The 25,871-nt window shown below is 43.2% G+C and overlaps 1 protein-coding gene across 2 annotated transcripts in view; it reads left to right on the top strand.

Annotated features, from left to right (window-relative positions):
- Positions 1–24,889: 24,889 nt before the first annotated feature.
- Positions 24,890–25,871, top strand: part of ENTREP2 (endosomal transmembrane epsin interactor 2) — a 404,596-nt gene continuing 403,614 nt past the window's right edge. For both annotated transcript variants that reach the window (XM_057725225.1, XM_057725224.1), the window contains exon 1: positions 24,890–25,108. In XM_057725225.1, coding sequence (XP_057581208.1) covers positions 24,890–25,108 — 219 coding nt within the window. The remainder of the gene's footprint in view (positions 25,109–25,871) is intronic.

Genomic DNA, 25,871 nt, shown 5'->3' with positions numbered 1-25,871 from the left:
TTTCCCTATAAACACTGCAGTATGTGTCCCCTGTGTAGTGAGCCAAGCGTGCACACGGCCACTGCCCGCCTTGCTTCTCTGCTAGTAAGGACTGTCCTCATCTCTGTTCCAGGACCACCCTCTACTGTGCTCACCATACTTCTGTCTCTCCTCTAACTGGCTTCTTTAGAATGGACTGGATTTAATAAAGGACGAAAGCTTTTCTTTTTTTCCCCTAGGGATATGGGTCTCTGTTGTGACACCAAAAGCAATAAAAATACTCAGCTCAAATTCCACAATGAATTTCAAAATAAATATTTGAAATGTTCTGAGTAGGTTACTCCTTTTCAACGCTTTTTGTTATTGTTAGATATTATAATTCCCTGGGTGAGATGTATCATGACCTCAGGGATTTATAACACAATTACTCTGAAAGTAAATTGAGAATTACTTGATATGTTATGAATAAGAAGGTATCTACATAGAAATTAAACTAATAGCTGATTTCTTTTAAAAATATTGTGCTGTAGGTCTCATGGAAATTCTTTTTTTTCTGGTTCACAGAAAACGTGCATTTTTAAGTTTTAAAAGATATTATCAAACTGCCATAACCAAAAGTCATACCAATTTATATTCTCACCAACAGCATAAGAATGTGGTCCATTTGCCCAGTTTTCTAAAACTCTAATACTGGATGTTATCAATCCTAAAAAAATTCTTTTGCCCTTTTTTTAAAAAAAATTTATTTATGTATGTATTTATTTGGCTGCATCAGGTCTTAGTTGTGGCATGTGGGATCTCTCATGGCAGCGCACAGGCTTCTCTCCAGTTGCTGCGCGCAGGCTCAGTTGCCCCACGGCATGTGGGATCTTAGTTCCCCAACCAGGGATCGAACCCATGTCCCCTGCATTTGGAAGGGAGATTCTTAACCACTGGACCACCAGGGAAGTCCCTCTTTTGCCCTTCCAACAGGCAGGAAGGCCTATCCTGTTGCCGTGACTGTACTTCCTTCATTACCAACACGACTGTTTCTCTCTCCATTCAGGATTAGCCTGTATCTCTTTTTTCTGTGAAATGCCCACTCACATCCTTTATCTAGTTTTCTATTAAGTTTTCTGTTTCACTTCTTTGCATATTAAGGATAGTGACCTTTTCCCCCATTGTAACTATTACAAGTATCATCTCTCCTGTTGCTCATCTTAATTTTTGGTGAGAAATCTTGCCATATAGAAATATTTAATTTTTAGGTTGTCAATTGTGTCCTTCAAAAACAACAACTCAGAATTTCACATTAACCAGAGTTTAAGAAGGGCTTTTGCTATCTTTTTGCTTAGCATTTGACAGGGCTGTTTTTATTTCTGCTTTTTAAACCCAGCCCCTGCAGAGCACAGCTACCATCCAGGCCCTGAGCAGGCGTCTCCCTCACTCAGAAGTTGCCTTTGGAGTTTCTTCTCGCTATTCTATCACCTATTCCAGTGGAACTCACATTCGACTGAGAGGCAGAATCCCCCACAGGGCTGTGAAAACCCTGACTGTTGGGCGAACTTTCAGAGCTTCTGATTCAGCAGGTCCGGGGTGGGGGCAACTGAGAATCTGGGTCTCTAACAAGTTCCCAGCTGCTTCTCTCGAATCAAACTTGGAGAACAGCTGCACTAGAACATGGGTTTGACATCTTGATGTCTCTGGAATCTATCCCTTTTTCTCTGTCTCCACTGATTCCACCAGGATTAGGTGTCACATCCTCCCTCTTCCAGGCTCCTGCCCCACATCCATTATGACTCTTCTCTCATCCACTTGCTGCACAGCAGCCAGAGGTCACAGTCCTCTCTTCTTTATAATTCTTTCACTGTGGTCTTCGGACACTCTCCACATCCTTCTCACTCTCTGCTTCTCTGCACCTTGGCCTTTGGTAGCTAGGACATGCTTTGCTCTTTCTCGTCCCAGGGCCTTTGCACATGCTGTTACCTCTAGCTGGAATCCCCTTCCTTTGACATTTATGGTGGTATTGGGTCACTTTGGTGAGATGTAAATTTGAATCACATTTTACTCATAGGCTGGTATATAGATCAGATCATTCAGCTCATGCACTGACAGCAAAGTGTGCAGCTGTGGTGCCTCCTTGCTTCTCAGCACTAAGTCCACATGGCGCTTTATGAAAATGGATAATCAGAAGAAAGAGTTGGCCAACAAAGATGAAAGTGCAACAAAGAAACACAAAGTGATAAAGATGGAAGTGAAATTTGAGCTGGATGTGAATGGCATTCTAGAACAAATTGCTGACCATGGGGACTCACAGAAGACAGAGCAGACCATGGGAATGTGGACACTGCCAACATTTCCAATTTGGACAAACCCAGAGAAAGAAAGGTGGCAGGAGCCTGGAAAGGTGGGAGCAGAACAATATAGCAGCCCATGCAGTACCACTGCCTTAGGAAGAATGTCAGCAAGGTGGGTTGCTTGGCTGTGGAATTTGTTCAAGCATCTTGCCTGCCAAACAGCCTCATGTCGGAGTGTGTTGTCTAAAAAGTGGTGTTCAAGCCAAGCACGCTCAGATCACAGAGACGTGGAACAACAGAGTACAAAATGATTCAGTTCAACCAACTGAACTGTGCCTTCTCTCACTGGAGAGACCACTCCCAGCTTTACTCTGAGTAAAATGCAGGTCCAGTGGCCTCTCAGGTTTTAGAAAGCCTTCCCTAAGTTCTCTCCAATAATAATAATAATAACTACAACAATAACTTATAACTGTATAGCTTTATAGTTTATTTGTGCTCTTAATATAAAAAACTAAGAAGAGCAAGAGCTGATGTGCTCCAGAGAACTTACGCTCTGCCTAAGGGCAAGGCTGCTACTCAGCTCTGTGAAATATAGGCCCAGTGTCATGCAAGGGCAGGAGCTAGAAGGATCCACGCGGTAATGGATTAGAAGTAGAGACCTCATGTTTATTTTAATATAGTTAGAGGTGGTTACATACAGAAATACTTATAGATCTGTGTATGTACACAGGTTAGTACACACACTCATATTTCCTTGGTCTGTGAGCTGAGAGGGCCTACAAGTAGTGACTCCCCAGCAGCAATGAGCACACCTACTGTGTGGATCTTGGTTTCTAATACCATTCTTCAGTAGAAGGGACCAGGCCCCCGCCAGAGAATGGTTGAATTCAGGACTCAGGCTTGAAATGTACAGGATGAGCCAGGAGCATCTTGTAATCTAGAAAGTAAGGAAGTGCTGAAAAAACCCAAGCCCCCACCATGATGAAGGCCTGTTATAGGGACATAGGAGCCAATCGAAGAGCTCCCAGGGGCTCAAGTTGGAGCAATTTGAGCAAGAAAATTAAGCAGCACACAAACCACAACATAAACATCTGCATTTATACAAATATAACACATTTAACATATAACAGAAGCCCACGTTTATACACATGATTGAATAAGTAAGAAAATAGCAGAGAAGATATAAATCTCCCAAGCAGAATTCCAAGTAATTTATGTGGATACCCAGCCCTAAAGGAGAGGTACATAACTTCCCACTCCCAACTGCGGGCTGTACGTGGTGGCTTCTTTCCAAAGGGCATAGCGTGGGAGCGGGAAAGAGTCACTTTACAGGAGAGAAATCTGATAAACACTCCCTCAGCCAGGTCTTCAAGGTCAACGTCGACAGGGATGGGTCTTACTGATAGTATGTCCCGTTGATAGGATGTACTGAGAACAATGCTTTACCTCTGTGATCCTTCTCCCCCCAAACATATTACCCCAGTCTGATCATTAGAGAAATATTTAAAAAAATCACTTGAGGAAAATCCTACAAAACACCTGACCAATAATTCTCAAGAATTTCAAGGTTAACAACAACCAAGAGGCGTCTAAGGAGACATGATAACTAATTGCAAGGTGGTCCCTGGATGGGATCCTGGAACAGAAAGAGGACATTCAGGAGGAAAACTGAGGAAATCTGAACACAGTGTCAACTCCTGTTAGTAATAATGTATCAAAATTGTTTCATCAACTGTGACAAATTTATCATGCTAATGTAAGCTGGTAATAATAGAGAACATTGGGTGTGGAGTGTACAGGAACTCTTTGTACCACCTTTGTAATTATTCAGTAACTCCACAGCTGTTCCAAAATATAAACGTCTTATTCTGCAACCCCATAGCTGTTCTAAAACTTAAACATCGTGAATTTGAAAAGAGGTAAATCCGACTGTGTCCCTCCTCTGCTTAAAGCCCTTCCACACATCCAAAAGATTTACACCAAGAGTTTCCCACGTTCCAGCCACTGTGTGAGGTGCTGATGAGTTAACCATGAGCAAAGAAGAGGTTGACTCTGTAATTTAATAGGGAAGATTAGATCCACCTCACCTTTGGAGAAAAGGTTCAAGGGGCTGGGAGAGCCTGTAACAGGGATGCTGACCGAGTCTGGGACCCAGGGGAGGGGAAGGCATATCATGGGAGGAAGTTTGCTGTACCCCAGGATGTCTGGAAATGCCAGGGTGGCTGGGGTGCAGAGGATGAAGGTGAACGGTGGTGGGAGGCCAGGCTGCAGGGGCTGCAGGGCCCATCAGGGAGCCTAAAGGCCTGTTCAGGATTCTGGCTTGTCCCCAAAGTGATGGGAACCACGGTCAAGCCCATCACCCCTTCTTAACAATAGGATGGTAGAGATACAGTCTGATTTGCTTGAGACTGTATCTTCAACATCTAACACAATCCCAGGAATGACAATCTGATTTCCTTTCCTTTTTTAAAAAAACTTTTTTAGTTATAGATTTACAAGAAATTACAAAAAAAAAAAAAAAGTACAGGAAAGTCCCATGTACTCTTTGCTTATTTTCCCCTAATGTAACATCCTGTTAATTATAGTATGAAAACCAAGAATTAACATTGATTTGATCCACAGAGCTTGTTCGGATTTCAGCAGTTTTATATGTACTTGTGTGTTTGTGTGTGTGTGTGTGTGTGTGTGTGTGTGTGTGTGTGTGTGTGTGCGTGCGCGCAGTTCTGTGCAGTTTTGTCATATGTGAAGACTCATGTAATCAGCCCCATCAAGAGACTACCCCATCACCACAAAGCTCCCTCCTGCTACCTCTTTGAAGACATACCCACCACCACCCGCTCCCTAACCTGGCGACCAGCATTCTGTTCTCCATCTCTATACATTTTATTATGATTTACTTTTTAAGAAGAGGATTGATATGCTCAGAGTGACCTGACCAATTATGATGTGTTTGCTGCTGTATGGACTGGAGGGGGCCTGGACAGACGGGAGAGAATCCACAGGTGAAATGATGGCACAAGGGTGCTCATGGTTGAGTGATCAGGCAGGGAATGGGCTTCATGGTCATTATCTTGGAGACAGAGCTGCTTCTAGTGAAGGCAAAATCTGGGTGTGCTTCCACGAGGGGGCAGCTGAGATGCAGTGGAGCAGGACACGGAGGTGAGGCTTTCAGGAGGTGAGAGGTCAAGGCTGCTGGGTGGGTTGTCATGAGGATGTTGAAGTTACCTGGGTGACAGCAGCACTTGGATGAAGAAGGCAGGAAACCTGGAATGCACTCGCCACACAGAGCAGAGCCTGGAGGGTGGATTTGGGGCTGACACAACCTTGTTAACCAGCACAGGATGAGCAGGGAGACACAAGTGGGGAGCGTGTTATAGCCTAACAGCAGCTGCCTCCCCGTTATAACCATCTGCAAATAGGCACAGGGAACAAAGTGAAACAAAGTTCTGGAGCAGCTCTGCTAACTGGCAAGTGTGGATGAGAGAGAGGGCAGGGACCTCTCTCCCACAACCTAGACCTTTAGGACTTCATGACCCTGATTTTCCTGGTTTTGCTACACGAGAGAGCTGGATCTGAAAGATAAGACGTGGCTGGAGCAGGCTGAGTGCAAATAGATTCAAGAGGCAGAGGGAATGAGGGTGCTATGTTGGTCTCCTAGGGTCGCTGTAGCAAAGTACTGCAAACTGGGTGGCTGGAAATCACAGACATTTATGCTCTCACAGTTCTGGAGGCAAGAGTCCACGGTCAAGGTGTCGGCAGGACCTCGCAACCTGTAGGGGAGGGTCCTTCTTGCCTCTTCCAGCTGCTGGTGTTTGCCAGCAGTCCTGGACACCACTTGGCTTGTAGGTGCGTCTGTGTTTCTTCCCTTAGTCTTATAAGGACTCTAGTCACATTGGATCAGGGTCCACCCTGATGACCTCATCTTAACTTGACTAGCTCTGCAAATGCTCTATTTCAAAATAAGGTCACATTCACAGGTACCAGTGTTTAGGACATCAACATACCCTCTTAGGAGACACAATTCAACACACAGCAGGTAAGATGGGCATCCCTGTCCTACAGGAATGTGGTCCCATCATTGATCAAGGAAGTCACTCCTCTCTTACGGTGAGGAGCAAAGAAGGGATAGACAAACCTGAACCGTGCATGCCATACGGCCCTTCTGGGGCATGAAGATGGGAAAGAAGTTCCCCTTACAACAGTCTTTTAAAATTAAGTGAATCTTTTAAAAGAAGATTGCAGAACGAGTGAGGCATTGATTTCGAGAAAATTAATTCTTTTAGAAGGAATCGACTTGCCATGGGCATCTTTTAGCAAATACAGATTTTTCTCAAATCTTCTAATATGTTACACCATTTTTGAAAGATTTAAAAAAAAGGGATGTTTTTTAAGAAGAAAGAAATGAGAAGTTGTATTTAATAATGACTGACAGCAGACTGGCAAAAGAACAATGACAGTAACATCTGAAGGTTTAATTAATGTATAAGATTAATGGAGAAAGTATTCATAGCTAATTGACGCAGCAGTTTGTTAAACTTCTGAGGAGAATCACATTATAGGTCCCCTGGGGCATTATTTGCATATTAACAAGAATTTACGTAAGAGCTTTTATAAAGCACAGTCATCCTTATCAGCATGTTTATGAATATTTGGATCCCTTAAAAACCTTTTGTGTTACATCTTCAAATATCCCATTATATCAATCATGAAAAATTTCCCTTCCTTCCTTCTTTCCTCCCTCCAGATTAATTTTTCCTGGAAGTTGTAAGGCTACAGAAGGCTTAGCATCTTGGATCCATTCTGGAGACATTTACACATGCAGTTACTGTGCTTTAAGCTGTCTTCCCGAAAGAATACAGGGGACTCTTTGACCTTCAAGGACCCTTGGTTTTTCCCTTCTCCACAAATTATAATTAAACTGAATATTTTTTTTTCCAGTGTGGACACTTTCTCCTTTGTAGAGGCTCATCTGGAAGGACCATTAAGGATTTTAGGTCATTTGGATACTGTTCTGTGCAGTAAATGATTCCACTGCCCTGGATTTACCAAACAGTAGCCTACTTTTACTAAATTACAACTGTAATTTACTAAATTTTACTGAGGAAGTAATTTCCTAAATGGTACCCTAGTGGCTCACACAAGCTATTACAGTTTCCAGTCGTATGGATGGTACTTCGAGGACACAGCCTGTTGGAAAGATGATCTTGCTTCACAATTCTATTGATGTACTTCATCCAAAACTCACCTGTTTGCACACCACCCATCAGCTGCGGGCTCGATGGAAGGACACCTTGAAAGGAGTCCAAGGAGAGAAGTAGGAGGGCCATGGGACAGAGTTGGTGACACTGGTGGTCAGGGCTGAAGTCGGCATGCACAGCACCTTGGTGCCAAGCAGAAAATGAGAACAGAACAAGCCCTAGGCCATGCTGCCTGGCGTGGTGAGTGGGGGTGAGTTAGACCCGCCCGGTTCACCATCACACCTCCCTGATAGGGTGTCCTTGTGCAGGGCACAGCCACCCTGGTGGCCCAGCTGCCAGTTCCATTTCTTGTCCATGAGGACAAGACAGAGCTTGGAGGCACCACAGAGAGGGACCTGGTGGGAAGGATGCTGGCCTGGAACTCAGAAAAACTACATTCTGGCCATGGTTGTGCCTGTCACTCACTGAAAGATGCTGGACAAGTCTCTGACCTTTCCTAGGTTTTTATACTCATCTGTAAAATGAGAATTAGAACAGCTATGTTTCTGTTGTTATTTTGTGGTGTTTTGGAACCTGTAGAATGAACCCATATACAGGGCTCCAGGAGAAGACTGGATGACGCAGGACGGCTCTGGAGGAAGTGGGTGGGGTCAGAGTCTGGCTGGCCTCCTCTTCCTGGCAGCCATGGACGCTGGCCATGAACCCCAGGCTCCTCAGGTGGGACTCGCCTGACACTCTGGGGCCGGATGGTTCTGATGCCTTCATGTCCCAAGGCTCTTCCTCTTGATCCTCAGCCCCAGTGGTCGTGCTGTGACAGCATCGAGCTATTTGGGCCATTTTTTGTGTGTGTTTGATGGGGCAGAATTATAGTGCAACCCACTGTAGAGTCATAGGTACTGACAGAGAAAGAAATTCACCAAAGTGCGGATGAGCGAGGCAGACATTCCACAGCTGAGGTTACAAGTTGCTTTTCCATTTATCTCCTCACTGAAGCCTCACAACCACCCCATGAGTCATGCCACCTTCCAGAGGAGGCGACAGAGGCACGAATAGCACCTGGCTTGGCCCTGGTCACAGGGCCAGGAGGGGTGGCTGGCTGGGCCAGGTGTTTGGATTCCAAGCTTATTGCTTTTTCCACTCTGCTTCACAGCTGCCTGTTTTGACAAATCTGCTGCAGATTAAGCCCGGGAGGGATAAAGAGTTGACATCCAGATCACAGACAGAGAGAACAGACTTGTGGTCGCCAAGGGGAAGGGAAGAGGGATGGACTGGGAGTTTGGGGTTAGCAGATGCAAACTACTATATATAGGATAGATAAACAAGGTCCTACTGTAGAGCACAGGGAACTATGTTCACTATCCTGTGATAAACCATAATGGAAAAGAATATGAAAAGAATATGTATGTATAATTGAGTCACTTTGCTGCACAGCAGAAAGTAACACAACATTGTAAATCAACTACACTTTAATAAAAAGAGTTGACATCCAAATAGCTATAAATCCACAGCGGGGCACACAGTGCATGTTAGCATCTACAAGGCTGCAGAGGTGGGGCGGGAGTGCTGAAGAAGGTGTGTCCAGCCATGGCTTCCTTTCGTTCTATGAAGCATTTGCTTGTGAAGCAGCATATGGCGGATGACACGCAGCCCCTCCTCCAGGATGAATGAAGACGCGCAGAGGCACGTCGCAGGAGAGCAGCACATACATCTTTGTTCGGGGATGTCAGACACAAAATGGAGTTGTTTAAAAATTTACTCTCCGATACAGGCACAAAAGTCATGGTGCAGGAAGGTCATGATGAACCTGACAAGCCAAGAACGTGAGGTTTTCCATCTCAGGTTAATAAACGCACATGGGAGTGGAGAGGGAAGGGAAGGGAAAACCAACACAGAAATCCGCACACGTCAAGTGTGGAGCTGGGTACATTATTATAAGGTGCGTGGCCTTGTAACCACACCCCCAGGTGAAGAAATTAACCACAAGCAACACTGGAGTTCCCCCCACCTGCCCCATCCCGATGACAACCCCTTCCTCCTCCTCCAAAGGAACCACTTGCAGTCCTCACTTCCTTTCACGTCTTTGTAGTTTTATCACTCAAGTATCTCTCCCTAGGTACTACAGGCTAGTCTTGCCCATTAAAAAGTTTTTAATATGTCTTTCAAGTCTCTTTTAATCTCCAGGTTTCACACCATCCCTCTCCTTACCCTACAATTTATCTGTGGAGGAACCCAGACTGTCTGGCAGTCTGGCTTTTGCTGACTGCACTCTCCTGGTGCAATCCAATATGTTACTCTGCCTTCTGGGTGTTCTGCCAATTGGCAGCTGGATCCAGAAACTGGATTGGAATCAGGCTCAATCCCTTTCACAAGATACAAATGATGTGTCCTTCCATCAGGAGGCTCGTCATGTCTGGTTTTCACTCCTTTTTTTGATGTCAGCAGCTACTGGTGCTCAGTTCCTATATCTATTAATTCACTGTGAGCTGCAAAGTGGTGATATCTTCATTCAATATTTTTTTCAACTATTGGTTGGGATATTATTATACAATGATACTTCCCCTCCCCTACTATCTGATTACCCAAGGGTACACTTTATATAGAAAAGACAGGATAAATGCCTGATTATTTTCTTGTTGTTTGCAAGTTTTTAAGATTATGAATTATTTCCTTATCCTCTGAGAGCAACCAACGAGTTTTTAAAAAACATCATCATGAACCCATGGATTTAAGCTTATTCGATAAGTTTAAACGCACTGCAATGAGTATGCTAATTGACACTCAAAATTTCCCATCATTAGCAAGTAAGAACCTCTGAAGTCAGCTCCTGATTCCTTTTGGCATCACTCTAGTAACCTCTCGTGGCTTTTTGCTATCTGATATGATCCCAAACCTGGGATCAGCCAATTCTTTTATTGAGAAACCATAATCATGACACTAGGGATATTCATTGCTACTGCGTTGGTCATTGTTTCTAGGCTTTTTCAGGGGACAGAATGAAGAGAAACACATAGCTACACAGATAGACAAAACAGCTCATAAATTTACAGTGTTATTTCCATTTCAAATTCAGGACTACAAGAATTTTATGTAATATCTATACTGCATCTCTAACTGCTTTTCTCAACACTGAGAATCCTGGTTCTCAAGGACACAAAAAATGATAGAATTAGAATGTCTCATAATTCCTCATTTGCTTAATCTGGTATTATGCACAAAGAGTCTTATAATAATGCAAATCCTACCATAACCAATTAATTACTGGATGCAAAGTTTTTGCATTTGCTCTTCCCATTCAAGCCCAGTTTTAAAAAATAGTCATATTATATCTACACTGTCAGAGCACGTCTTAGTCTGTTCAGGCTGCTAGGACAGAAGACCAGAGACAGGGTGGCCTATAAACACAGACATTTATTCCTCACATTTCCGGAGGCTGGGAAGTCCAACATCAAGGTGCCGGCAGACTCAGTGTCTGGTGAGGGCTTGCCATCTAGTTCATAGACGACCATCTTTCCCCTGGGTCCTCAAGTGGCAGAAGAGGTGAGGGAGGTCTCTGGGGTCTCTTTTATTAGGGCACTAATCCCATTCATGAGGACTCTATCCTCATGACCTCATTCCCTCCCAAAGGCTCCCCCTCCAAATACCATCATATTGAGGATTAGGTTTCAAGCATATGAATCTTAGAGGTTCACAACATTCAGTTTATAGCAGAGCACATACTCAGTACATACTACACTCTCTCTTTGAACACTCCTTTGGTCTTTTAAACAGAACAGCCTTATTAAAATATAATTCACAGAGTACAAAATTCACCCTTTTAAAGTGTGCAATTCAGTAATTTTTAGTGTGTTCATAGTGGAATGCAACCATTATTACCACGATCTAATTTTAGTACACTTCATCACCTGACAAAAAAGCCTGTTGCATCAGGAGAAACTCCTATTCCTGCTTCCCCCAGCCTCTGGCAACCACTCAACTATTTTCTGTCTCCACGGATTTGCCTCTTCTGGAGATTTCATATCAACGGAATGATACAATTATGTGGTCCTCTGTAATTGGCTTCTCTCATACAATGTTTTCAAAGTTCATCTATCTTGCAGCATTTATCACTACTTCATTCCTTTTTATGGCAGAAAATATTTCATTGTTTGGATGCACCATACTTGTCTGTTCATCAGTTGGAGATATATAGGCTGTTACCATTTTTGGGTTACTATGAGTCATACTGCTCTCAATGCTCACGTACAAGTTCTTGTGTAAAACTATGTTCTCAGTTCTCTTGGGTATATACCTATGAGTGGAATTTCTGAGTCCTGTCGTGACTTCAAGCTGGGCATGTTGAGAAACTGTCAATGGTTTTCCAATTGACATGGAATGGAAATGGCTGCACCATTTATATTCCCACCAGCACGTCCAAAGTTTCCATTTTCTCCACATCCCACCAACACTTGTTACTGTCCATTGCTGTAATAACAGCCCTTTTAGTGGCTGTGAAGTGGTATCTCACTGTGGTTTTGATCTGCATTTCCCTAACTACTGGTGATGTGGAGCATCTTTCCATGTGCTTATTGGCCATTTCTATATGTTCTTTGGAGAGATGTCAATGTGGATTCTTTGCCCATTTTTAATTGGGTTATTTGTTTTGTTCAGTTACAAGAGTTTAAAAAATATATGTATTCTGGATACTAGGCTCTTATATTTACAAATCGTATGATTTGTAAATATTTCCTACCTTTCCATAGGCTTTTTCATATTCTTGATAATGTCTTTCGAAAACAATTTTTAATTCTGATGAAGTCCAGTTTATCTATTCTTTCTTTGGTGCCTGTGCTTGTCATTGCTAAGAAACCATTGCCTAATTCAAGGTCATATAGATTTATAGTGATGTTTTCTTCAAAGAGTTTCATAGTTTTAGTTTTTATATTTAGGCCTTTGATGCATTTTGGAGTTAATTTTTATATATGGTATGAGGTAGGGTCCTCATTTAGTCTCAGTCCTAAAAGGAAATATACTTAATGCTCTTCATATGTTTCTCTAGTTACTTTTGTCGTTTGAGGCTCATGAACAAATAAGATTCTTCATGAAGGGCTCATGGGAACAATATTCCCTGAGTTCTTCCATACTGATCATAGTTTATATGTGAACTTCATACCTGAAGTTCAGTTTCTGGATATAAAATCTTTGGGTGACATTTTCTTTATTTTGACCACCTTAAAAATGCTTCTTCATCGATTTCCTGGCACAATGCATTATTGTCAAATATATTATTTCCCTTAAGTGCCACTTGCTCTTTTTTGCCTGAATACCCAAAGGATAACTTCTTTTTCTTTAGAATTCAGTAATTTTACTACAATATGTCTTGGTCACAACCATTCTGGTTTGATAGTCTCTGGCACAGAGTATATTCTTTCAATATGCATTTTCAAGTCTTTAAATTTTTTAGGATTATTTTCTTGAATTATAGTTTTTAATATTTGTTTTGTTCCCTTGCTTTAGTTTCCTTTTTCAGGAGCTCCTTTCAAGCATATGTTGGATCTTCTTTAATACTCTTCAGTATATGCTGCTTTCTCACAAATCTCTTCTTATGTCTGTTATTGATGATCTAATTTTTTTTTTTTGGCCACGCTGTGTGGCATGTGGGATCTTCATTCCCCAACCAGGGATTGAACCCATGCCCCCTGCATTAGAAACATGGAGTCTTTCCCACTGGACCACCAGGGAAGTCCCAATGATTTAAATTTTATCTTTTTTTTTACCTTTTATTTCTCTCAGGCCATTAGCAACTGTATTTACTCACTCTTGTACTTTTTCTAGCATAGGCTTTATTTCTGAGATCTTTTTATTCCTCTTCTGTTTTACATTTAATCCCGTGATCCACTTTTAGTTAATTTTTGTGTAAAGTGTGAGGTTTAGGTTGGAGTTCACTTTTTTTGCTTATACGTTTCCAATTGTTCCAACACCCTCCTTCTGCATTGAACTCCTTGTGGATCTATCTCAAAAATCAGTTGGACATATTCTTTTGGGTCTGTTCTGAGTTCCCTATTCAGTTTCATTGCTCAACATGTTTATTCCTCTGCCCTAACCACAACAGCTCGATTACCATATCTCTATAGTAAGTTTCAATATTGACTACAGAGATTCTTCCCACTTTATTCTTTTTTTTTTTCTTTCAAGATTGTTTACTATTCTAGGGCCTGTGCTTTTTCACACAAATCTAAAAATATGTCTAAAAAAGGCCTTGCAGGGATTTTGATGTGAATTTCATTAAACTTATAGAGAAATTCAGAAAGAACTGACATCTTTACTATGTTGCATCTTCCAATCCATGAACATAGTATGCCTCTCCATTTGTTTAGGTCTTTTTTCTTTTTATTTTTTTCACCTCATGGCATGTGGGATCTCAGTTCCCCAATCAACCAGGGATTGAACCTGCACCCCCTGCACTGGAAGCATAGAGTCTTAACCACTGGACTGGCAGAGAAGTCCCTGTTTAGGTCTTTTTTTGACTTTATCATTGTAATGGTTAATTTTTTTGGTCACCTTGGCTGGGCCACAGTGCCCAGATATCTGATAAAAAAATCATTTTGAATGTTTCTTTTGAAGGTATTTTTTGAAAGATATTAACATTTAAATCAGTGGAATTTGAGCAAAACAGATTCCTCTCCATAATGCAGGTGGGCCTCATTCAATCAGTTGAAGACCTTAGCAGAACAAAGGTGACCACCACCACCCCACTCCCCACCTCCAACAACGAATTCTGCAAGAGTAGAAAAGAGACTTCCACAACTTTTCCAGGTTAGGGGGATCATTAAGATCAAGTCTGGAACTTCCTAGAAAGAGGTTTTGGTCTGGATCCCACATTTAAATCACTAAATGATTTCTGAAGTTTCATTACTTAGTCCATTTATTCTAAGGCTACTGGAGTAATTGTATAGTTGGAAGAGTAGAACTAATAAAGGCCTTATAATAACACCTTTTAAATTCTAGATAGAAATTAATCTGTAAGAAATATGAGATCTGGCACTGAGTCTTATTGATCTTTACATGTTCAGGGCAATGCCTTGCACATAACACCACTAATAATATTTTAGAATAGATGGATGACATCAAGAAAAATATAAATTATTTTAAGAAAGCTGTATCAATATCAAACAAAAGATACTTACTATAGCTTTTATCCTAGTAAGGCACTATTCTGGGCACTGTGGGAAACCCAAAGAAATACAATGAATTCTCTCAAAGTTATTATACTGTATTTGAGGAAACAGGTTAGTTTGTTTTTCCCTACACTGGCCTGGAAGGTGGCTTCCAGATACCAAGTCACCTTTGCTGAACATCTGTACTCTGCTATGTCTACCAATGGTGTTAAAGCTCACTGTTAAATGTCCATCAACAGTGGAACGGATAAATAAGATTTGGTACATATATACAATGGAATATCATTCTGCCATAAAGAGGAATGAAATTGGGTCATTTGTAGAGACATGGATGGACCAAGAGACTGTCATGCAAAGTGAAGTAAGTCAGAAAGAGAAAAACAAATATCGTATATTAACATGTATGTGTGGAATCTGAAAAAATTGGTATAGACGATCTCATTTACAATGGAGAAATAGAGACACAGGTGTAGAGAACAAACGTATGGATACCAAGGGGGAAGCGTGGGGGTGGGATGAATTGAGAGATTAAGATTGACATATATACACTATTGATACTATGCATAAAACAGATAACTAATGAGAACCTATTGTATAGCACAGGGAACTCTACTCAGTGCTCTGTGGTGACCTAAATGGAAAGGAAATTCAAAAAAGAGGGGATATATGTATACGTATAGCTGATTCACTTTGCTGTACAGCAGAAACTAACACAATATTGTAAAGCAACAATACTCCAATTAAAAAAAAAAAAAAGCTCACCCTTCCTCCTATTTTGGTTTGGTTTGGCATTTGGGTCCTAACTTAACTTCACCTTCTGGTTTCAGATGCTATGTATCTAATTTATCTTTTGGTCTTTTCTGACTTAACTTGTTCCGCTGCTTTGGGCCAGGATCAGCTGAACCCAACAGGACTGCTTTCCTATAGAATGATGTCATGATCACAGAAACAATAATTGGCTCTTAGTGTGTGCTGTACGGTAGTGCTGTTCTAAGTATTCCAGGTAAATTAAGTCATGGAATCCTCACAAGGAGCTTATACAACAGGTACTATTATTACCTTCTGTACAAAGTGATGGAGCTGGGGTTTGGACCAAGGCTGTCCAACACCAGCATTTGTTAAGGCACCAATGTCCTAACTACTCTGCTGGCCTGCCTTCCTTTTAGATGCGAGAAAGGACCTAAAGGAGAGATACAGTTTGCATAAGTGATGAAGTAGGTCATTCTCAGTAGGAATGTACAGATGCTAAAAAAGCAAAGGCTAGTGTTTTGCTGGAGCAGAGGGCTGGGGAACATGTCAAAGGAGCAGAGAGAGAAGTGGGGTTTGCTGGATGGTCCGGGCTGTCACTGAGCACACAGCTTCCTTGCACGAAAAAGACCAACTATCCCCTGAGAATTATGTCCGCGCTGTGAAAAGTGGGGCCAATCACATAATTGACACTGAAGATTAGTGAGTCCTGATGTTTATATCTTCCAGAGACTTCCCATTTATCCATGAGTGAAGTGTTTCACTTTTCTCTCATACTTAAAAAATAAAAAAGCTATTCAACGAGTTCTGGTTGAAGGTTACTCTCATACTTCAAAACCCAATGATAAATTTTACTCCATTATTTTCTGTTCAGTTGATGGATGAGAATTAGCAAGTCTCATGTGGCTTGACTCGTAATTTTGATACATTTTCCCTGAAGGCAAAACATTTCTTTCATGCATAATTTTGTTTGTCAGTGTGTGTGAATATGAATAACTGCTTATTCTAATGAAATCATTACAATATATGTTTCTAATAACCTGACTTAATGGTGCTGGTTGAGCTAATTTAAGTGGAACCTACTTTTCAGCCTCACTGCCCTTCCCGAGTAATCCAACATCATTTATTTCTCAGGGGCTTCTCATGAAATTCCAGTAAGTAGCTCAGAAGTCTTAAAAAGTTAATTTTGGATTTACTTATTTAATCTTTAAAATTTTTTTCATTTTTTAATTGAAGTTAGTTGATTTACAATGTTGTGTTAATTTCTGCTGTACAGCAAAGTGATTCTGTTATACATATATATACATTTTTATATTCTTTTCCATTATGGTTTATGACAGGATACTGAATATAGTTCCCTGTGCTCTACAGTGGGATCTTGTTGTTTATCCACTCTATATATAAAAAACTTAACTTTAACATAGAGTTTAGGATAGTGAATTCAATTGAATAAATAGTAATTAAATACTATAATCTGCTAAGGACTGTGCCAGGTACATTAAGGGAGTGAAAGGATGAATGAAACTGCGTTCCTATCTATGAGGAATTCATTACTGATGCAATAATGTCACTCAACATTCACAAAGTGCTTTTATGTTTGCAAAACACTTTCATCTATTTGCAATCTAATTTAAATCTCATCACAGAAACTATGAGGTTTTACGAGTGTTTCAAGGCCTGTCAAAATTAGATTTCTTCCTTCTCTGTACTAAAATGTACTTTATTCTATTTAAGTGTAGAACACTTTGAGTATTAACATGTTAATATTAAGTCTTCCTATGCATGAACACAGGGCCTTTCCAATCATTTATGTTTTCTTTAATTTCTTTCAGCCATGTTTTGTAGTTTCCAGCATATAAATCTTTCACCTCCTTGGTTAGATTTATTCCCAGGTGGCAATGAGACAGATATTTTATAACCCAACGGACAAAGACAAGTCAAAGTTTCCATACATGTGTTATTCTCTATCAAAGCACAGAGATGCCTGCCCTGTTTTCACCCCTCCAGTTACAATTATCTGAACAAACATGCTGGAGAGCTGTTGACTACCAGAGGACACTAGGGAATAAGTTCGAGTAACTGCTTTTCAATTCTACACCTAAAAGTGGAATTTACTGGGTCATGTGATAATTTTATATTCCCACTGGCAATGAACAAGCGTTCCAAATTCTTCATGTCCTTGTCAACACTTGAGATTTGCAGGTTTTTTCAATTTTTATTATAGTCATCCTAGTGGATGTGAAGTGGTATTTCATGGTGTTTTTTCCTATTGTGCTATAACATACCTAACATAAAATTTACCATTTTGACCATTTTGAGTGTGTAATTCTGTGCCATTGAGTACATTCACGTTGTACAACCATCACCACCATCCATCTGCAGAACTTTTTCAACTTCCCTAATTGAAACTCTGCACCATTCAACACTAACGTCTCATTTGTCCTCTCCCCCCATCCCCTGGCAACTACCGTCCTGCTTTCTGCCTCTGTAAATCTGACTACTCCAGGCACCTCATGTAAGCCGTAGAATATTTTTGTTTGACTGGCTTATTTCACTCAGCATGACACCCTCAAAGTTCAGAAGAGAGTAGTACAGCTATCTTTTTGAGTCGCTGCTTTCAATCCTTTTTGGTAATACTTAGCAGTGGGCTTGCTGGATACAGTAATTTTATGTTTAATTTTTTTGAGGCATCTCCATACTGTTTTCCATAGTGACTATATCATTTTACATTCCCATTAGCAGCACACAAGGGTTTCAATTTCTCCTTTCTCTCACTGACATTTGGCTATTTTCTGTTTGTTTATTTTGTTTTGTTTTTGGATAATAGCCATCCTAAGGATGCCAAGTGGTATCACATTGTGGCTTTGATTTTCATTTCTCTAATTAGTGGTGTTAACATCTTTTCATGTGATTATTGGCCACTTAAATATTTTCTTTGGAGAAATGTCTATTTTGATCATTTTTCTATTTAAAAATTGGGTTGTCTTTTTCTTTTTGAGTTGTGGGAGTTCTTTGTATATTCTGGATATTAAATCCTAATCAGCTATACAGTTTGCAAATATTTCCTCCCATTTGTCTTTTCACTTTCTTGATAGTATTCTATGATGAACAAAATTTTTAATTTTGATGAAGTACAGTTTATGTAGTTTTTCTTTTGTTGCTCATGGTTTTGGTGTCATAGCTAAGAATCCACAGCCAAATCTAAGATCATGAATATTTATCCCTATGTTTTCTTCTAAGAGTTTTATGGTTTCCACTGTTATATTTAGGTCTTGATTCATTCTGAGTTAATTTTCGTATATGGTGTAAGATTGGGGTCCAACTTCCTTCTTTAGCATGTGAAAATCCAGTTGTCTCAGCCCCATGTGCTAAAAAGACTATTCTTTCTCCATTGAATGGCAGCCTTGTCAACACTCAACTCAACTGGTATTAGATGGATGGATTTATTTCTGGATCCTCAATTCTATTCCAATGGTCTGTCTATTCCTACACTTCTACCACACTGCTTTGATGACTGTAGCTTTGTAGTGAGTTTTGAAATCTGGAAATGTGAGTCTTCCAACTCTGTTCTTCTTTTTTAAGACTGTTTGGTTATTTGGGGCCCACTGCAATTTCAGAAGAATCTGAGGATTGGCTTTTCCACTTATGCAAAAAAGTCTGTCTGAGTTTTGACAGGCATTACATTGAATCTGTAGAGTATCCTGGGTATTGATGTCTTGATATTAAGTCTTCCTATCCATGAACATGGTGTCTTTCCATTTATTTAGGTCTTTAATTTCTTTCAGAAATGTCCTATAACTTTTGGTGTACAAATCTTTCACCTCCTTGGTTATATTTATTCCCAGGTATGTTATTCCTTTAGATGTATTGTAAGTGGAATTGCTTTATTAGTGTTCTTTTCAGTTTGTTCTTTGCAGGATTATAAACACATGACTAACTTTTGTGTGTTGATCTTGTATCCTGCAACTTTGTTGAATTTATCACCTCTAGTAGCCTTCTTGTGGATTCTTTGAGATTTTCTATAGATATAGGATTATATCATCTGTGAACAAAGATAGTTTTAGTTCTTCCTTTCCAGTTTGTATGCCTCTTCTTTCTTTTTCTTGTCTAATTTCTCTGGTCAGAATTTCTAGTACAATGTTGAACAGCAGTGATAAATATGAACACCCTTATCTCATTTCTGATCTTGTGGAAAAACTGTCAGTCTTTCACCACTGAGTATGATGCTAGGTGTGGGTTTTTCATAAATGTCGTTTATCATATTGAGGAAATTAAAGGAAAGTGACCGTTTTTTCTTCCTACACTGCATGGCTTCTGAGATTTTAGTTCCTTGACCAGGGATTGAACCTGGGCCCTCAGCAGTGAGAGTGTGGAGTCCTAACCACTGGACTGCCAGGGAATTTATGGAAAGTGATTTTTAAAAACGCTATTTTTAGAAATAAATTGAGGCCTACGATGATGTTATTTTTGGTGTCATTTTTCTCCAGAGGTGATTTTCAATTGCTTTTGTCAGCTCCTAGAGGTCTGAGCAATGCAGGATTACCCTAACCCAAATTTCAGGTTTGGGATTTCTGGGCATCTACAACCAGACAGAAGGTTGGCCCCAGGACAGCTATCTGGGGGTCCATCTCAAACCAAGGGACTGGCTTCCTGGGTCCCCACCCTTGTGGGACCCGGACTCAAAACTCATCTTTCTAACCCTGTGTGGTTGCCAGAGCCAGAATGCAAGTGCTCAGGGCAGAAGTGGCCCAAATGCTGCATACACTCTCTGGATTCTTCCTAGATCTTGGCCTGGTATTCTCTCATTAGGTCCATAATTCTTTGATACTTTAAAAAAGATATTTAAAAAATATTTCATCTGACTCCTTAGTTGTCTTCAGCAGGAGAATTTACTAGCCTGCTGTTCTCTGCTGATTATTAGTTTTCCAGAGGTAGGGACTGTGAGATCCAAGTACAACTTTCTTCTGTCTTACAGGAGATTCAAATGGACAAGTTAATTTCTCACCCATTTATGGAGAGGTATATGTTGAAAAGAGCAGGAATCTGGAACAAGGGGCCTGTAAGGGAGGCATTAGTGTTACTAATCTCCCCTTAGTGCAAGCAGGCATGAGGCCTGCCTTTCAGAAAAAGCTCAGCCACCTTCTTCTTCTTCTAAGAACAATGGTCTCACAATACTACAAAGCTACACTAATCAAAACAGCATGGTATTGACACAAAAACAGACACATGGATCAATGGAACAGAATAGAGAGACCAGAAATAAACCCACACACCTATGGATAATTAATCTTTGACAAAGGAAGCAAGAATATACAATGGGGAAAAGACAGTCTCTTCAGCAAGTGGTATTGGGAAAGGTGGGCAGCCACATGTAAATCAATGAAGTCAGAACACACCCTCACACCATACACACAAATAAACTAAAAATGGCTTAAAGACTTAAATATAAGACAAGACACCCCTAGAAGAGAATAATATAGTCTAAACATTCTCTGACATAAATCACACCAATGTTTTCTTAGGTCAGTTTCCAAAGACAACAGAAGTAAAAGCAAAAACAAATAAAATAAATGGCACCTAATCAAACTTCTAAGTTTTTGCAGAGCAAAGGAAACTATAAGCCATATGAAAACACAACCTACCGACTGGGAGAAAATATTTGCAAATGATGCAACCAACAAGGTCTTAATTTCCAAAATATAGAAACAGCTCATACAATTCAATAACAAAAAACCAAACAACCCAATTGAAAAATGGGCAGAAGACCTAAACAGACATTTCTCCAAAGAAGACATACAGCTGGCCAACAGGCATATGAAAAGATGCTCATCATCACTAATTATTAGAGAAATGCACATCAGAACTCTAATGAGGTACCACCTCACACCAGTCAGAATGGCCATCATTAAAAAGTCTATAAATAAGAAATGCTGGAGAGGGTGTGGAGAAAAGGGAATCCTCCTACACTGTTGGTGGGCATGTAAACTGATACAGCCACTATGGAGAACAGTACAGAGGTTCCTCAAAAAACTAAAAAGAGAGCTACCATATGATCCAGCAGCCTCACTCTTGGGCATATACCCAGACAAAACTATAATTCAAAAAGATACATACACCCCAATATTCATAGCAGCACTGTTTACAGTAGCCAATACATGGAAACAACCTAAATGTCCATCAACAGATAAATGGATAAAGAAGATGTCGTGCATATATATACAATGGAACATTACTCAGCCATTAAAAAGAATGAAATAATGCCACTTGCAGCAACATGGATGGACCTAGAGATTATCATACTAAGTGAAGTAAGTCAGAAAGAGAAAGACAAATACCATATAATATCACTTACACGTGGAATCTAAAATACGACAAATCAACACATCTACGAAGCAGAAACAGACTCACAGACATAGAGAACAGACTTGTGGTTGCCAAGGTGAAGGGGGGTGGGGGAGGGATGGATTGGGAGTTTGGGATTATCGGATGTAAACTATTATATATAGGATGGATAAATAACAAGGTTCCACCATATAGCACAGAGAACTATATTCAATATCCTGTGAGAAACCATAAAGGAAAAGAACATGAAAAAGAATATATATATATATATATAAACTGAGTCACTTTGCTGTATAGCAAAAATTAACACAACACTGTAAATCAACTATACTTCAATAATATTTTTTTAAAAAGAGCAATGGTCTCAGTCTATTAGCCTTATCTGATTTAGGGAAAATAAAAAGTTGCTATAAGGTGGTTCCAGAGGTCTCCAGGAATCTCCCATAACACTAGGACACGTGTTACTACAGCCTTTCATAAAAGGAAAACACTGAGGAGCAAAGAGGGCCAATGAGTTGCCAGCTCCTACCCTCCCTACTTTTCTCCCCCACTCCCTCCTTCCTTTCTCTATGATTCACTTCTAGGAAACTGACTCACTTTAATTATTTACTGCATTTAACACGACAGAATTTTAAGACTCTCTAAAATACAGAACTGATTTTTAAAAGAGAAAAGTAACTTTAATTTCTGGGTCGGTCTCTCCTTCTGCCCCCAAATCAAATTTCTCCAAGGAGGCAGATCCCTCTCCTAGCCCACCTACACCGAAATCCCCTGCTGCACTGCCTGGAGCTTTTACCATGTCATTTATAAATAGAAGGAATTGATTCACATATATTTTAGAAGCACATCTAATACATAAATGGGAGTTCATTGTAGGTTTCCAACACTTGGTGACTCTTCCCTTGGTGTGCCAACTGGCAGCCCCCTGTATTTTTAGTCCATGTTTAATTCATCACTGACACCTCCCATACAGCTCTCAAATCCATCCAACTCTCCACCTTAATCCAAAACACTGTCACCTCTTGCCTACATGACAGCAACAGCATCTCATCCCTCTACATTCTGTTGGGCATCCCTTAATCCATTTTCTATACTGTGGTCAGAAAGCTCTTTCCAAAGCTCCTTATTATCTGTTTTTTGGCATCGTGTAGAATCCTCCCTAACACTGAACCAATTTGCAATTGGCCTTGGAGCAATTATCCACATGCTGCTAGTCCCCCCCAACAGACTGAAAATTCTCCAGGTACCGGAAGCTTGTCTGTTCATGCTCATCGTTACACCCTCCGTGTTTGGTGTTTAACACATTTTTAAAATACTACATAATGTTAATAAACTCTACGTAACTTATTTGTTATGCTTGTCTGTTCCTCACCTTGCACCTGGAAGGCAGGGGGTTGGCTGTTCTGTTCACCCATGTTCTCTGAGAGCCTACAAGGGGGTCCAGTGCTTAGAGGGCCCTTTGTGACCTTCTGCTGGAGGAATGATTACATGAATGAAGGAGTGAGGTGACTACAGTGAGATTCTAACATCCTGGCAGTCCAGGATCTTGCTTGGTATAATTCCAAGCCCTTAAAAAGTGCTGGCCAGCACATTTCTAGATAGAGAATGTCTCCAGGAAATTTGAATTTGTACTCCAGTGCTCAGAACGATGCCGGCCAGAGGCTAAGTCCTGTTACAGATAAGCACTGGAGGAGAAGCAGCTTTGGCCACAGGCCAGCGTTGTGAGGTAAGCCACTTCATCTGTGGAATCCCCACCCCTGTTTATCCTTGGGCCATCCTGTTAAATTGGAAAATGAATCCCATCCCCGCTAAGGTGTAGGCTGATAAAGGCTTGAGCTACCGCCCCTTCAAGAGGAATTTGCATTTTAATAGAGGCTCATCAGCCCCAAGGGAATCAATATCTCTAAAGGTGTAATGTCCAGCACCAACAACTGAGCTATTTTGGGGTGAGACGCTGCAGTATTTCCCATCCAGATCCAATAGGGGACTCCCTCAGTCCCACCTTGAGGCTGTGTGAGGCTGACCCACCATTTCCCGCTACTGTTACTGTGAACGTTGCCTTTTTGTGCCTAATCTCCTCAGACTGCCCGACACTCCTCTCATATGTCAACACAACCCTTTTCAGCAGTCAGTCTTAAAGTGGTCACATCAACAAGGCCGCAAGGTGAACTGTGACAATCAGAACTTCCAAGCTTTCTTGGTACCCTAAGGGAGCCAACAGTCAGATATTTAAAACCTATTACTGGCAAAAGGGAGTAGAGGTGATTTCCTAGGTCCTTCACGACACTGTTCACATAAATTCGTTGAGTGCAATTTGTTTTCAGCCCCAACTTTTTACTTGTATCAAAAGCCTTGCAAACGGAAGGTGGGCAAGAGACATCCGTTCGTGAGCTGGAATGTTCTAACGCCCAGTCCTCCAGGGCCGAGTACTCAGCAGTGGCTTGAGAAATTCTGGAACGGCAGAAAAGCAGCATCCTGGATCTTGGAATTCGGCATTCGAGAGCAGCTCCTGCCCGCCACGCCTGGGACCTGGCGCTAGGAATTCACCTCCTCCCGACCCCCGCTCCGCCGGGCGCACCCCTCCGGGGCTGGCCCCAGGATCGGCGGCGGCTCGGCCCCTGCGGCTCGGCCGGCCCGCGGGCCCGGCTCCCAGGCCCCTTCCCCGCCGCTGGCCCCGGGCTCCGTCTACTGCCCTCGCCCTTGACGCGCCCGCGGTCCCCACTCCCCTCCCCGGCGTGGAGCGCGAGCGCCGAGGCCCGGCCGCGGGGGCCGCACCTGCGCCCGCCCGTTCCCGCCCCGCTCGGTCCCCGCTCGCGCTCCGGCCCGGGCCCCGGCCCCGGCCCCCGCCCCGCGCACGGCGGCGGGGCTCGCGCCCGGGGACAGCGGCAGCGGCGGCTCGCGCCCGCGCCCGGGCCGGGGAGCGCGCGGGGCGGGCGGGAGAGGGCGCAGCGCGCCGCGGCCGGCGGGCGGCCCTGAGGAGCGGCGGCGGCGGCGGCGGCATGGGCGAGGGCACCGGCGGGGGCTGCGGGCGCCCGATTCCCCGCCCGGCCCGGCCCGCTCCCGGCGCGCGGCCGCCGCAGCCCCCGCGGCTCGCGGGGAGGCCGACCCCGCAGCCGGCGCAACTTGCCTCGGACCCTCGGTGAGGAGGGGCGGCGCGCGGGGCCAGCGGGAGCAGGCGAGGCGTGCAGGCGCGATGCCTCCGGCCGGCGGTCCCCGCGCGCCGCGCCCCGCCGCGCTGCCCCGCAGCCTGTCCCGCCTGCGCGAGTGCCCGGGCCGCTCCCGCATCGTGCTGGCGCTCGGGGCCACACAGATGGCGCTCGGATGCCTCATCGTGGCCGTCAGCTTCGCCGCGCTGGCGCTCACCACCTCGGCCCGCGTCCGCCACTCCTGCCCCTTCTGGGCTGGCTTCTCGGTGAGTGTCGGCGCCGGGCGCGCACGGGGCTGCGGGCCCACCAACCCGCGGGAGCCAAGTTCAGGGCGCGAGCGCCCGGGGGAGCTACTGCAGCCCGGGGTGCGGTTCAAAACTCGGGCAGGATAACTCCGGGGACCCGACTCACCGCTCGCCGCCCTGGGAGCGTCGCTTTCCTTTTCCCATCGCGCTGGTCCCGGAGTTACTTTTCTTCGAGGAGGCAGAAGCCAGGCGCCCGGGACCACCGGAGGGGCGCGAGTGGGCGGCGCGCGCTAGCCGGAGCCGGCGCCTGGGCCCTGGGGCCCCTTGCGCCGTGGGGTCCGGGGACTCGCCGGGCGGGCTCGGGGCGGCCCTGAGCGAGGCGGGCGCAGGGGTGCGAGCCCGGTGCGGGGCCGCGGCTCCACGCGCCTGGCCTCCGCGGCAGCTCTAGCAGGACACTGAGGCGCAGGGCGCGTGCCGTCGGGTCGCGGGTTTGTCCAGGCGGCGGGAACCGGCCGGACCCGTTTTGGCAGCCCACCCGCTTGGCGTCGGGGACTTGGCGCGTCCCGCATCTGGCGGGAACTGACCGGCGAGCTCAGTGGGCAGCGGGACGGGGCGGGGGGTCGGCCCGCGGGCGACGTCGGGGGCGTGTTTAGTGAGCTTCCTCACAGCCCGGGAGAACGGTTTTCCGGCTGTTGACTCCCTAAATTAGAGAACCCAGTGGCTGACAAACCTCCATAGCAGCAGAGCCACCAGGAAATCCCATTAGAGGAAGTGATTGTCTCCA

This window comes from Hippopotamus amphibius, chromosome 2 (genome assembly GCF_030028045.1).
Source record: "Hippopotamus amphibius kiboko isolate mHipAmp2 chromosome 2, mHipAmp2.hap2, whole genome shotgun sequence".
In the NCBI taxonomy this organism is placed as follows: Eukaryota; Metazoa; Chordata; class Mammalia; order Artiodactyla; family Hippopotamidae; genus Hippopotamus; species Hippopotamus amphibius.
Note: the sequence above shows the minus strand (reverse complement) of the source record. Positions and strands in the feature narration are given on the sequence as shown.